The sequence below is a fragment of the Rattus norvegicus genome, chromosome 10 (genome assembly GCF_036323735.1).
Source record: "Rattus norvegicus strain BN/NHsdMcwi chromosome 10, GRCr8, whole genome shotgun sequence".
NCBI classification, from domain to species: Eukaryota; Metazoa; Chordata; class Mammalia; order Rodentia; family Muridae; genus Rattus; species Rattus norvegicus.
The window spans coordinates 65,614,858-65,629,924 of record NC_086028.1 but is presented as its reverse complement, the minus strand read 5'-3'; the positions used below and the strand labels follow the sequence as shown (position 1 = coordinate 65,629,924).

At 44.8% G+C, this 15,067-nt stretch overlaps 2 protein-coding genes and 1 pseudogene across 4 annotated transcripts in view; 1 reads left to right on the top strand and 2 right to left on the bottom strand.

The window, feature by feature from the left end:
* Positions 1 to 286: 286 nt before the first annotated feature.
* Positions 287 to 7,428, bottom strand: Pgam1-ps3 (phosphoglycerate mutase 1, pseudogene 3; annotated as a pseudogene).
* Positions 7,429 to 7,882: 454 nt separating this feature from the next.
* Positions 7,883 to 12,378, top strand: Tefm (transcription elongation factor, mitochondrial). The gene is made up of 4 exons (NM_001025626.1): positions 7,883 to 7,948; positions 9,559 to 10,019; positions 11,145 to 11,294; positions 11,775 to 12,378. Exons 1-4 carry the CDS (start codon positions 7,906 to 7,908, stop codon positions 12,216 to 12,218), a joined length of 1,098 nt encoding a protein of 365 aa, NP_001020797.1. The 5' UTR covers positions 7,883 to 7,905; the 3' UTR covers positions 12,219 to 12,378.
* A 1,167-nt stretch (positions 12,379 to 13,545) lies between these two features.
* Atad5 (ATPase family, AAA domain containing 5) overlaps positions 13,546 to 15,067 on the bottom strand; it is a 47,811-nt gene continuing 46,289 nt past the window's right edge. For all 3 annotated transcript variants that reach the window (XM_220750.11, XM_039087647.2, XM_006246963.5), the window contains one exon: positions 13,546 to 15,009. In XM_220750.11, coding sequence (XP_220750.6) covers positions 14,931 to 15,009 — 79 coding nt within the window. In that variant the 3' untranslated portion in view covers positions 13,546 to 14,930. The remainder of the gene's footprint in view (positions 15,010 to 15,067) is intronic.

Below are 15,067 nucleotides of genomic sequence, written 5' to 3'. Positions count from 1 at the left end.
GGAGAGGAAGAGGGGGGGAGGAAGAGGAGGAGGAAGAGGGGGAGGAAGAGGAGGAGGAAGAGGAGGAGGAAGAGGAGGAGGAAGAGGAGGAGGGAGAGGAGGAGGAAGAGGAGGAGGAGGGAGAGGAGGAGGAAGAGAGGAGGAAGAGGAGGAGGAGAAAGGGGAGGAGAAGAAGAAGAGGAGGAAAAGGAGGAGGAGGAAGGGGAGGAAGAGGAGGAGGAGGGAGAGGAGGAGGAGGGGGAGGAAGAGGAGGAGGAAGAGGAGGAGGAGGAAGGGGAGGAGAAGAAGAAGAGGAGGAAGGGGAGGAAGAGGAGGATGAGGATGAGGAAGAGGAGGAGGAAGAGGAGGAGGAAGAGGAGGAGGAAGAGGAGGAGGAGGAAGGGGAGGAGAAGAAGAAAAGGAGGAAGGGGAGGAAGAGGAGAATGAGGAGGAGGATGAGGAGGAGGAGGAGGATGAGGAGGAGGAGGAGAGGAGAGATTAGAAGCTATTCCAGAAGGAAGAATTCAGAGCCAGAGGCTGTCTTGCCCCAGGCCATTACTGAGTGCTGAGACCAGAATTTGAGGGTGGGTTGAGGCAGCCTCTCTGGAGTGCTCAGTCCAGACAGCAGCTGCTGGGGTGATGGAGAAGCCAGGACCCTGGGACAGAATGTCCTCTGTAAACAAAACTCCCAGGGCTCCTCAGGACACAAACATTCAGTCCCTTTTGCAGATCAGTGCTCTCCAGCTGAGAAGAACACAGCAGGCCTGGAAGAAAGTCTTCCGCTGTGTTCCCAGGGACAGGCTCATAGATCCCCAGGGAACAGAGCCTGACCCCTTTGACAATGTGAAAAATTATATTTATTAGCTTTAGAATTTTCAAGAAAACTATAATTATAGGGGATTTGGAAAGCACAGTGAGAGAAAACATGGTCCCACTGATGGCCCATAGATTGCAACATGGCGCCGACTTGCACAAGTCTGTCTTATCTTTGTCACGACCCAGGGATAGACACTAGTTTTCAGCCCGATGGGTGAACAAGGCAACTCTAGCCCAGAGATAGTATGTTATTTAACAAACGTCCCAGGGCTGAGGTGAAGCATTTCGGGCGGTCGCAGAGCTGAAGCTGGGGTTCGAATCCAGTTGGTGTGGCAGGTTTTCACCAGTGCATCATCGGGTGGACCCTGGGAACCTAACCTCCAACAAAGGCAGTGCCCCGCAGCTGAGGCACTGAGCTGTGTTTAATAACCCTGTTACGTGTGAATTGTGAGTTTCCTCCTGGTCTTTCACATATAATTTGATATGGTCCAAATCATAGATTTCATACCGCTTTACATCCTTTTAGTAGTTTTTAAAAAATATTCATTTATTTTTTACACCATACACTGTAGCTCTCTTCAGACAGAAAAGATGGCGTCAGATCCCTTTACAGATGGATGTGAGCCACCATGTGGTTGCTGGGAATTGAACTCAGAACTCTTTACTGCTGAGCCATCTCTCCAGTCCCCTTTAAATTTTTATATGTATCATATTAAGATTCCTTTTATTTTGTGGGCTGGAGAGATAGCTTAATCATTACGAGCACCTACTGCTCTTACCAGCGCCCACACGGTTGTCTCACGATGGTGCACTTCAGGGAGCAAACAGCTTTAATGAAATCCAGTAGAGTTTGTCTTCAAGTTGTATACTTTTTTTTTTTTTTTTTTTTTTTTTTTTTTTTTTTTTTAAAGATTTATTTATTTATTATATATAAGTACACTGTAGCTGTCTTCAGATACACCAGAAGAGGGCATCAGATCTCTTTACAGATGGTTGTGAGCCACCATGTGGTTGCTGGGAATTGAACTCATGACCTCTGGAAGAGCAGTCGGGCGCTCTTAACCGCTGAGCCATCTCTCCAGCCCCAAGTTGTATACTTTTGATGCCTTAAGAAATGTTCATGCTGGGCAGCAGTGGCATGCGCCTTTCATCCCAGTACTCAGGAAGCAGAGTTCAAGGCCAGCTCGGACCATAGACCAAGTTCCAGGACAGCTGGTGATACACAGAGAAACCCAGTCTCAAAAAACAAAATGAAGCACTTGCCTAGGAAGCGCAAGGCCCTGGGTTCGGTCCCCAGCTCCGAGAGAAAAAAAAAAGAAAAACAACTGGACCACAGCTTCTCCTCATTGGTCATACCACATATACAGTCCCTCCCGGACTTCTTCCTAAGCAGATCTTTAGTAAACAAAGAGCTAAGAAAAACTATAATTAGTATCTCTCAACCTCTCAACTCTCCTGATACAGGGAGCTGAATGTGGTACCAAGAACCTGCACGCCAGAGGTGTTATTCTGACTAGATTCTGTGAAGAGGTTGGGTGCAGGGGATAAAATACTAACAGGAGAATGGGAGCCACAGGTCTCCATCTGCAGCTACAACTTAAATTGAAGATCCCAAAGATGTGGTCAGTGTGGCAGGTGCAGGGGAGGGTACAGGAGGCAGGACCAGGCAGGGAGAGAGGGTGTCGGGGCAGGAGTCCGCCTCCTCGCCTTCACTTCTTCACCTTGCCCGGAGCAGCCACAGCTTCCATGGCTTTACGCACGGTCTCCTCATCTCCCAGGAACTGCATGGGCTTGATGGGCTTCAAGTTCTTGTCCAGTTCATAGACAATGGGGTTGCCAGTTGGCAGGTTCAGCTCCATGATGGCCTCTTCTGACAGACCCTCCAGATGCTTGACGATGCCCCCAAGGTTGTTGCCATGGGCAGCAATCAAGACCCTTTCCCCTCCTTGATCTGGGGGACAGTTTCTTCATTCCAGAACGGCAGCGCTCTGGCAGTAGTATCATCCTTCAGGCTCTCACAGGAGGGTGGCTGGTCCTCAGTAAGGTCTGCGTACCTATGATCCTTGCTGATGTTGCTGTAGAAGGGATGATCAGGCTCCATTGAAGACGGCGGAACATTGTAAGATCGTCTCCAGATCTTTAACCTGTGCCTCACCATGCTTAGCAGCAGTCTCTGCTTTATTGAGACCTGTTAGACTCCCATAGTGTCGCTCATTGAAGCGCCAGGTCCTGACCACTGGCAACCACATCTGGTCAATGGCATCCAGGACTGTCCAGAGGGTCCGGATTGCTCTCTTCTGCACAGAGGTGAAGCAGATGTCAAACTCATAGCCAGCATCTCGCAATGCCTGCCCACCGCGCTTCGCCTCCTCGTGGCCCGCTGGGCTCAGGTACCAGTCGCCAAAGAGGTCCTCCAGGTTCCAGGCGCCCTCGCTAGGCCGGATCAGCACCAACTTGTAGGCAGCCATGACGACGGGCAGAGCCAGTCAGTGCTCTTAACCACTGAGCCATCTCTCCAGCCTTGCTTAGTCTTTTTTTAAAGTTACATTTACTTGTTGATGTGTTCGCACACATGCTTGTGTGCTGTGTCGCATGTGTGGAGGTAAGAGAGTGCCTTGAGTCAAGTCTGCCACATGGGTTCTGAGGACTAACATTGGTTGTCATAGTTAACAGCAGTTGCCTTTACCTTCTGAGCCATCTTGCCAACCCCGTTGGGTTTTTCTCTTTTTAGACCTGGGGTTAGGTCATTTGACATCTTCATTCTTTTGATTGCGCAGTGTTGGGCCTTGAATCCAGGGGCTCTTGTATGTTAGACCAGAGCTACACATACCCTAGCCAGGGTCTTACCATTAATTAGGTCAGGATGCCCTTGACCTCAATCCTCCTACCCCAGCCTCCTGAGGACTGTGGTTATAGATGTATACCACCGTATCTGACTATAGAGGACTGATTAAAAAAAAATCTCTACAAACAAAATTAATTTGTTCCAAGGACCTTTATCTGGAAGAGGAAACAGGGAAATGAGAAACAGCTGATTTCCGGGAGGAAGATGACCACTTTCATTTTGAACACCCTGGTTCTGACTTGCAGTGAACCATGAGTACTAGGGTGTCTCTTTCCTTGCCACCTCCAGTTTGTGGTCAAAGTACAGTTCTGAATGGAGGCCCTGACGAGGACATTTCCTCTCAAAGCTGTTAATCATTAGCTCTGAAGAACAGATAATGCTTTGATGGGAAAACCAGCATCCACGGAGTGTACATTGCACATGTGTTCTCTTCACTTGGTGTCCCAAGTCCTGTGAGGTAGCTACCGAAGTCTCCAACTTACAAATGAGGAACCTGAGGCTCGGCGGGGAAACTCCCTGCTTTGGCAGCTAGCAAGAACCAAGTTGTGTTTTCTTGAACTGTACCATCTCTCAAAGGCACCAGGAGGAGTCCTAAGTGTTTGTTTCAGGCACGAGTGCCACAGAGATGCTGAAATGAACCATGGGAAATTTATTCTCTCACACTTCAGGAGTCTAGACACCTGTGACCAGAGTGTCAGTGGGGTTGGTTCCTTCCGAGGACACCGCAGGAAATGGGTTTCATGCTTCTCTCTGACCTTCAGGTCATACATACAGATGTGTCACTCCTCCGTCACTAGGCATTCACATGGACATCTCATGAGGACAGCAGTCATGTTAGAATGACTTCTTTTTTTTCATTTGGGGAGATAGGGTTTCTGTGTGTGGCCCTGACTGTCCTGGAACTAGCTCTGAGGACCAGGTTGGCCTCAAACTCACAGAGATCCTCCTGCCTCTGCCTCCCAAGTGCTGGAATTAAAGGTGTATGCCACCACCGCCTGGCGGCATTTAATTTTTTAATTTAAAAAAAAAAAAAAAGGCTGGTGAGATGGCTCACTGAGCAAAGGATCTTGCCACCAAGCCAGGTGACCTGAGTTCGGTTCCCGGAACTCACATGGTAGCAGGTGAGTCCCATATCCAGTCAATTGTCCTAGGCCATCATGCATGCACACGCACATGTGCACAACCCCATCACAAATAAATGGATTTGAAAATGTAAAACTTCAAGGTAAATGCTGGAGAGATGGCTCAGCAGTTCAAGGGCCGTACTGCTCTTGCAGAGGACCGGAGTTTTATTCCCAGCATCCATATCAGGTGACTTACAGCCAGCTGTAACTCTAACTTCAAGGGTCCTCTGACCTCCTTGGGCACCTGCACTTTTGGTCACCCCTCACCCTACCCAACACACACAAAACATTCATAAGTTTAAAAGAATTTTTAAAAATAAATCTTTTTTTTTTTTGAAGCTTCCAATCCAGGAAGAAATGACTACCTCTTCACTCCAGAAGTTGCTACTTCTGAGGTGTGACAGTTTAGTTAGATCCTTCAAAACAGATATACTGATCTTAACTCCTGGCGCTTCAGTAGGTAAGCTTATTTGGAAACAAGGTCAACGTTGAGGCTGACATCGTATTAGTATCCCTTGCCTAGCACACACGAGACTCTGGATTCAAGTCCTAGCTGTCACACTGTACAGTCAAAAGAATACAACTGTCAAGTGACCTGGGACACAGCCCCACCCACTGTCTTAGGTGGCTGAGATGAGAGGAGACCTTGAGCCTAGAAGTTCAAGGGCACCCTGGGCAACATAGTAAGATCCTATCTCAAAAACACCTCTTTCTCCCAAAATGAGATCATACTGGACTGGAGTGGTGGCCATTCCAAAGTGGCTGCTGTCCTCGTGAGATGTCCGTGTGAATGCCTAGTGACAGGGGAGTGACACATCTGTATGTGGAGGAGGGTAGTCACCTGAACGTCAGAGAGAAGCATGCAACCCATTTCCTGCGGTGTCCTCGGAAGGAACCACTGACACTCTGGTTGTAGGTTTCTAGACTCCTGAAGTGTGAGGGAATAAATTTCCCACGATTCATTTCAGCAGCTCTGTGGCACTCACACATAAAACAATTCATTATAAAATGTTGTGTTTTAAACAATTTCAGGGGCTGGAGAGATGACTCAGTGGTTAAGAGCACTGACTGCTCTTCCAGAGGTCATGAGTTCAAATCCCAGCAACCACATGGTGGCTCACAACCATCTGTAATGGGATCCGATGCCCTCTTCTGGTGTGTCTGAAGACAGCTACAGTGTACTCATATACATATTAAATAAATAAAAAAAATTTGGAAGATTTTTACACATAAAGTTGTCTTTATTTTTTTGTTAGAGCCTTAAATTCTGGAGAAATCATTAAGAATTTTAGAATTTCCATGGGGTTCCCTACCTATCCCTAGTTCAGTTTTTTTTGTTTGTTTGTTTTCTTAAAGCCTTATTTATATTTATATGAGTACAGTTCAGCTTTTTTCAGACACACACCAGAAAAGCGCGTCGGATCCTGTTCCAGGTGGTCATGAGCCACCATGTGGTCCCTGGGAATTAAACTCAGGACCTCTGGAAGGGCAGTCAGTGCTCTCAACCACTGAGCCATCTCTCCAGCCCCACACCAAGCTCTCTCTCTCTCTCTCTCTCTCTCTCTCTCTCTCTCTCTCTCTCTCTCTCTTTTTCAGAGCTGGGGACCAAACCCAGGGCCTTGCACTTGCTAGGCAAGCGCTCTACCACTGAGCTAAATCCCCAACCCCCACACCAGGCTCTCTTAAGAATAACTTTTATTTTAGACTTATAGATTTGTGTATATGAGTGTTTTGCCTACAAATATGTCTGGGTAGCAGGTATGTGCCTGGTGCCTTTGGAGGTCAGAAGAGGTTATTGGACATCCTGCAACTGGAATTATAGATGGTTGTGAGCTGCCATATGGATGCTATGAACCAAAGCCAGATCCTCTGCAAAAGCAACAAGTACTCTTAACGGTTGAGACTGTGAATAAGCTTTGTTGCTAATCCCTTTTGAGACAGGGTCTCATTATGTAGTCTAGGATGGACTCAAACTCACAGCAATTCTCCTCATCCTCCTAAGTGCGGGCATTGTAGGTTAGCTACTATGTCTGATAACCACAAGCCCATTAAACCCCTTTCTACTCTTCTTCCTTCTCCAAGGTTTCATTCTTCACACTGTTCAAGTTGCCTTGGCAAGATAATCTGATGGCATTCCTCTTATGCTCTTCCTAACAGTTACCTAGTAACATCCAGGTAAACCTGGCTTGCTCTAAAAGGGACGGTTAGCCCTCTCTGAGTCTCTGACGCTTCTTTCTCTGACTTCCTTTCTTCCTCTCTCCTCTTCTACCTCCCCTTCCTCAACCTGTTCCCGGCCAGCCCCCACCCCCTCTCTCCTCTGTCCCCTCTTTATCCGCTTCTACTGCCTTCTGAACTCCCTCTTGCTATCCACCCAAATAAACTCGATTGTATACTAGATCTGTCATCTGGCTGGTACCGAGGAGGTGGGGGATGCCTCAGCATGGGCCCGCTGAGGTACCCCTCCCACCACACCATACCGCACTCCATAAAACACATTCTTTGTTTTATAAAACACATCATAATCACCTTCCGATTCCTCTTTCTTGTCCTCAGGCTCTTCTCCAGTGCAGCTTCACATTGGCTGCAAATGATCAATTTTTTTTTCCTAGAAAGTCCCTCCAATCTAACTTTGCAACTAAAAAAACAAGCGACCTGCCCGACTTTTTCACCTGACCCATTCCGCATTCCAAGGATCAAATGTGGCTTCAGACTCACTCCCCCCCCCCCCCCCCATTCTTCTCAAACAGCCAAATGTGCCCAGCGTCAAAGAGATCTCATACGGTGGCCGCTTTATCCGGTGCATCTCTCGTAGTTTCTCTTCTCAACTCAGCACAGGGTGACATGCCAGTATACCGGCTCCCCACTCTCTGCTCAAGGCGGTCTCTGTGTGTCTGGGAACCCAGAGATGTCTAGCTCCAAAACAGGACTAAATCTAGTCTATCTTTTCCATCTCGGAGATATCGCCGGGCCATAAAATTCTCGGGAGACCATCAGCGGTCAATTCCTAGGAACTCAGTGGGCGTTCTCCTAAGACAGTCTCTTTTGCCGGAACCCTTCTGCCCAGCCCGGGCCGAGCACTTTTTGTTGGAACACACAAAACCGGAAGTTGGTGGAGGAAGAAAGGCGTGAGAGAGCCTGGCGATGGCTTGGAGGGCTAACCTTGCTTGCCTCATCAAGGCCGGAGGTAGGGTTCCTGAGCACGAGGTTGATTGCTTGCCAGTCATTATCCTGTAATCTGGAGTGTTTCTCCTTTGTCCCGTGTCCCGTTCTCCCGCGTGGAGCTGTAGCAGAACTGAGTAGTGTTCCTGTCCCCCGCCCCCCAGCCCGAGCCCATGCGCTTTTGTGGCCCAGATCCCGCGCGCGCCTCTGTCTGAGCCCGGCTGCGGGCAGGGTATTCAGATATTAAGTAGCTTGCTTACCCTCTGGCCTCATCATATTCCTGTGGCGGTGCTGAAAATGATTTTACACTGTTTTATAAAGTTATCCATTGCGTAGTGTAGGCTTTGCCTGCAAAAACATAGCCTTGTTAGCAATTTTGAGAACCATGCAGAACAAAATAAACCATTTCTACCACTACCCCAACCCGCCCCCCCCCGCCCCCCCCTGTCCCTCACAGTCAAAGCTCCATATTGCCCAAGCTAGCCTGGAATTCACTATGTAGCTAAATCCTGATCTTCTGCTTCCACCTCCTAAGTGCTAGGATTACAAGTGAAGATCACCACTCCTGACCAGCTGTAACACTTATTATAAAGTATAAAGTTTAATTTTCTGTAATTCCATCAGATGATAAACTAGTAAAAATGGGAGTGGAAATAAATCTTAAGAGACGTTACCAAAAAATCTTCTTAATATAAATGCCATAAATAGCAGACATTTGAAATAATTTTAATTAAAATTAAGTGGTGTTAGGTATAGAATCCATGGCCTTGGTAGAAACTAAGCCCTACCTACTGGCCCTTAACATTTTTGATTGTTTTTATTTTTTCCAGTCAGTCTCATTGCCTGGAACACAGTACTAGAACAGGCTGGCCCTGAACTCAGAGATCTGCCACTTTTTGCCTCCCAAATGCTCGTACAAAAGGTGGACTCAACTATCCCTGGAAAACCACAATTTCTTTATTTTAATTTAATTTTTTGGAGATGAGGTCTCAGGTAGTCCAGACTGCTGTCAAACTTATAGAATCTGAATCTTGTATGGCGTCTGACTCTCCTGCTTCTGCTTTTCAGGCGCTGAGATTGTAGATATGGAGTTACAATGCCAGGCAACCACAACGTCTCCCTTGAGACAGGGCCTCTGTGTAGCACGGGTATCTTGGCGCAGGTGAATTACTGTGAATTCAAGGTCATCCTGGTCCTCACACTGAATTTGAGGCCTGTTTGGACTATCTAGTGACATCCTATCTCCAAAAAGAAAACAACAAAACCACACATAAACCCAAAACTAGTAATGTTCAAGACCAAAACAAACAAACAACCCCTCAGAGTAGATGACTTTATTATTGTAAAACTACTCTTTATGCTTTGTTTGTTTTTCAATACAGAGTTTCACTGTGCAGTCCTGGTTGTTCTGGAACTTGCTCTGTAGTTCAGGCTGCCCTTGAACTCAGAAATCCTCCTGCTTCTGCCTCCCCAGTGCTGGGATTAAAGGTGTATGCCACTACGACCAGCTCTACTGTCCTTTTAAAGACAATTCTCCGTGATCATATGGTTTGCGTGCAAGTCTGTATAACTGCACAAGCATGGGGATTAACCGTCACACAGAGGAGAATGTGCTAACTTAAATTTCCCTCGTAGGGAGGACGAGATGGTTTCCACTCCCAGAGTACTTATCCATGTCTCCAGTCCTACATAATACCTGTTCTCGGAGAAAGTCCACGGCGCCCGAGAAACTTGCTGCCAGTGTTGCTGCTTGTGATACGAATGGAAAGGAGCCTGGGACTGCACTGGGCAGGCTCTACTCCCCAGAGCAGCAGGCCTCTATCTTACACGTGTTGAATACAGCTTCTGATAAAGAACTGGAGGCTTTCAGATTGCTTCGGGGAAGAAAGTCCGTCAATATTGTGGAACACAGAAAGAAGTTTGGGCCGTTTCAGAGTTTGGAGAGTTTGATAGGCGTGCCCTTGATCCAGTATAAAACTGCTGTTGAAGTTTGTAACTCCATTCTTTGTCCAGAGAACAGACGGAGAAAAAAGTCACAGGAAAAGTGGGTGCTGAGAAAGTTCATCAAACCAGGTGTAGAGAAAGAGAGACTTAAGGTACACCCTCCCCTGACCAGCTACCGTTTGAGAACTTACTCTGGAAAGCACCCTTCCCAGTAGTGGGTGAGAGATGAGATTTTTGTTTTACTTCTCTCTCTCTCTCTCTCTCTCTCTCTCTCTCTCTCTCTCTCTCTCACACACACACACACACACACACACACACACACACACACACACACACACTCATAATCAGAGAGGAAAACCTTCAAGAGTCAGTTCCTATGCTGTGTGGGTTCTTGGCAAGCTTGGTTGCAAATGCTCTAACCCTCTCATTCATCTGACCAGCCCAAAATGTTTAGGTTTAATTAGGAATCTAGATATACTCATATTGATGGGTGATCTGTTGCACAGAATGAAATGTACTAATAATTGCCAAGCGACTGGAGGGAAAGCTGTGAGGAAGAACTTGGAAAGTTTGCTGAAAAACTCAATTTGGAAGAGAGAAATTAGACTGGCGGGAAGGAGATGGCAGCCTTGGTGGCATGCACCTTTACCTGCTGAGTTTTTCATTTATTAAAATTTTGGTTTTTTTCTGTGCAGCCCTGGCTGTCATGGAACTTGCTTTGTAGACCAGGCTGGCCTTGAACTTAGAAACCCACTTGTCTCTGCCTCCTGAGTGCTGGGATCAATGGAGTGGGCCACCATCATCTGGTTCCTGCTGAGCTTTCTTACTGGCCCCTATTTTTATTTTTTATTTTTTGAGGCAGGGTCTTTGCTTTATGTTGCTGTAATAAAACATCATGACCAAAAGCAACTTGGGGAGAAAAGGGTTTATTTTAAAGGTCATAGTCAATCAAGGCTGCAAAAAGGAGAACACACACACACACACACACACACACACACACAGACAGAACTGGGTGGTTGTGGCACATAGGAGACCCAGGACAGACTACACAGAGAACCCATCTCAACCCTTCTCCCCCTCCCCCAGGCTTGCTTTTAAAATACTTGTTGAAAGGGAGTGAGAGCAGAACATAGTTTTTTGTTTTTCCCTCAAGACAGGGCTACCACACCCAGTTGTAAACAAACTTTGATCACCTAAACTTGTTAGGCGTTCTCAGTCTGTAGGTTTTACAGTTGTAAGATATTTACACTGTAATCAACTGAGCTCTTCTCCTTTAGGCAGTCAATAGTATCGTATCTATTGTGTTTGGTACTCGAAGAATTGCGTGGGCTCACCTTGACCGGAAACCAACTGTGCTGGACTGGCAGCAGGCAGAGTGCTGGAAACTAACTAACAAAACATACCCATCGTCCTTTTATCTGGAAGAGGTGAGGCAGGGGTGGGTCCCTGCTCCTTGTTTGCGGTCTTCTTCATTCCTACTTGGTTCCTGGTACAGTTCAGTCTGACAGTTCCAAAAGGGATGTAATAAATAGTGAAGCTGGGTTTTTGGGGTTCAGGGCACCTTTTACTCCTAGTATAGCTTTATTATATTTGCTTAAAGAATATAGGAACCTTGTCTTTAAATTTGATCTTTTAAGTCTTTCAAGATGTGAAATGGGCAGGAATTGCTATTTTGATGAGTGCATGGTGATAGGAGACTTTGACCAGCCCCTTGCCACCAGCAGAGATTCCAGGCTAATGCCAACTCTCAGGTCTACCTTGGGTTAAATTGTTAGAAGTTTTGAGTTGCTGAGTCTTGAAGTCAGTAGACTTTTAGAGTCTAAGAAGTTTTTTTAGTTATTTCAGAATTGTGAGAAATGGGACAAACATGAAGCATAATCATTCTGATTTTTTTTTCTTTTTTAAAGATTTCTTCAGTCGTTTCAAAGATCCCTAAAGCAGATCTCTACATTTTAGAAAAATCAGGACTTTCCATTCAGAACACATCTCTGTTTCCTATACTGTTACACTTTCTTATCACGGAAGCCATGCTGTACGCCCTACTCAACAAAACTTTTGCAAAAGATGGCCAGCATCGGGTGCTGAGCATAAATCGAAATGCTGTGGGCAAGCACTTTGACCTGATGATCGGCGACACGAGGACTAGTGGGAGGGAGCTAGTGAAGCAGTTCCTCTCTGAGTCTGTGCTGAAGGAGCAGCCTCGGGTGTTCTTCCCCAGGGAGCTTGCAGTGCAGTACAGACAGAAGATTGTGAAGAGCTCACACCGGATTGAGGAGCTGTACGATTCGTTACTACAAGCTGTTGCTTTTTACGAGTTAGTTTTTGGCAGTGGCTCAGAGCTCAAATGTTAATGCACTCACTCTATGTTACACTAATTTATTAAAGCAACTGTTCTCATCTTCTATGTTAGTGGAGAAGAAAACATTTTGAATATATTTTCCATGTTTATAAAATCTGATTTTTGGCTTGAAAAAAATGAGCCAAGAACAAATCAATAAATATTTTGTGAGATTCTGTGCCTTCTTTAAGTTCTAAATAGTAAGGAGTCACACACACAGCCAAAAGTTACCTCCATTTAAAAGCAAGTACCATGCTGGAGAGATGGCTTGGTCACTAATCTTACTTGGCTGCTTTTCTAGAGAGCCCCAGTTTGGATCTCAGCTCCCACTGCAGGTGCTCACTGTTGCCTGCCTATAATGTCAGTTCCAAGGGATGTGGCATTCTTCTTTGTTCTCCTGCACAGACACACCCAGGAAACACATACACATAGAAAAATAAAAGGTAACCATTTAAAAAATAAATTTAAGAGCTGGGTGGTGGTGGTGCATTTCTTTAATCCTAGCATGCTAGGAGGTAGAGGCAGGCAGATCTGAGTTCAGGGCCAGCCAGGCCAGGTCTACACATTTTGGGATAGCTATCCAGGGCCACACAGAGAAAAACTGAAATAAAATCAAAAACAAACCCCAGTAAGAGGAAGAACTAGCTGAATTGATAGTTATACCTGTAATCTGTACACTCAAAACACAGAAGCAGTAAGATTGTGTGAGGTTAGCTTGGGAATATAGTGACATTTTTGTCTCCAAACTCCTGCCTCCCCCAAAAAGAAAAAAATTTGATAGACAGGTTGGGGTTGTAGCTTGGTGGTAAACTGCTTGTCTAGGTTTGACACATAGAAATGGGGGAAAAATGCTCTATCAAACTAAAAAAACAACAACAAACCCCATCACTAGGTCATGCTAAAGAGGTAGTTTTGAGAACTTGAACAGTTTTATGATTTACTTTATATTGGTTGATCAATTGTTGAGAATGATCAGAAACCTCATAAAACACCTGAATAGCAGCTACACACCCACAGTAGCCACCCAGCAGGGAAACACAGATACAGACACTTAAAAGCTTCAAGAGCTGGAAAGATGCTTCAGCAGTTAAAAGTACTTGCTGCCCTTGTAGGGGTCTTGGGTACAGTTCCCAGCCTCAACAAGGCAAGCAACTCATAACCATTCTTAGCTCCAGTTACAGCATAGCCAATGGCCCCTTCTGACCTCAAGGATACTGCAAGCCTGTGGTTCACATACATGCAGAAAAACAACCATACACATAAAAACATAAAATCCTTAAAAAGAGAAACCTTGTCTCAAAAAACAAAAAACATAAATAATTTAATTACCACACTAAGCATTTAGCTTTAACTTTTAATTAGAATGGTTTACTAATTAATACAAGAAAAGGCGGGTTGAGCAAGAGGTAAGAACACATCTTCATATACATTTGTAAGCAGGTATGCACCCATATTTTAAAAAAGTACAAAACTAGGATCCTTACCTTCTGAATTAAAAGTACAATTCATCAGAAAATGTACCTGAATATTATGTTATACAAATATTTACATTTTGAAGGAATTTTAAACAAACCTGATTATCTGTAAAATAATATTAAGTAAAATGTGTATTTTAAAATCTTGCTACTAAAGTAAAAAACAGGTACTTAAACAATATTAAAAGATGACTTGCTCTGTGTGTAGCATATGCCTGTCGTCCCAAGTACTTAAGAAGCTTGAGATAGGGATTATGAAATTCTGGAAGGAGTTTGGGGGTAGCCTAAGCAATATACCAGATCCTGCCTCAAAAACAGGGTGAGGGTCCTAGCTCTGTGGTTAAGCATGCTCAGAGAGTGCACAAAGGTCTTGGGTTTGCTATGTACCACTGCAAATAATTACTAAAACATAACACCTGTGTATACACTAAGACAGGACATTTGCCTACAATACAAAGTTTAATCCTCAGCACCAAAAAAATAAAAAGCCATACTTAAATGGAAATAACTGTTAGGTAGAAACCCTATGGTAGAATCCTTTATTATTTCTTCAACCATCAACAAGTTGTCCAAAATAGATAAACTAATGTCATTACTTTATGAAATAAAATATAATAATATAAAAGTACCAGAAAATGTACAAATGATTTGAGTTGGCAAAATGCTCATGACTGTAACCATGCAGGGTGATAAGGTTTGTGAACACTAGGATTCAGAACGCTTTACTCTGCCAACACCAATGACTCAATGATTAAATGGTAAAACATTCTGGAAGAAGGCACAAGGAATCAAGGCAATGCTTTCCACAGCGGAGGCATAATTTGCTTCCTGCGACAGTTTAAAAATACCCTGTACGGAACTGTTTCACATTGTGTAACTTTACAGACTGACTATTTACAGTGGCACAGCTCTGACGCTGGTCAGTAGCGGGAGATTACAGGAAAAAGGAAATGACAGGTGAGCTCAGCACTGAAACAGCTCTAGAAATCTATTAGTGAAAATTACCTTCTACAAACAGTTCACACATACAGAAAGTAGACAATAAAGCAAAAATAACCCAAAACATCCAAGAGAGATACCACAATCATATATACAGTTTATAACTCAGAATTTTGATTTTAAATACTTGAACCACAAAAATACAAAAGTCTTTTAAAATTTACATTAAGAGATAAGCTGTTTAAAGTCACCATACTCTAAAGTGTGTCATCAGGACCACACAATCTGTACAAGACTAATGACGGGACACATCAAGGGAAGTCAGCTGCCAAAGGAGTTATGGTTTCCTCAGGAATATCTAGATGAATTCCTTCAAAATAGTGCAGAAACCTGTCAAAAATCACAAAAATAATTTAACCTTAGTATTTTCACTCCCACAAACATTTAT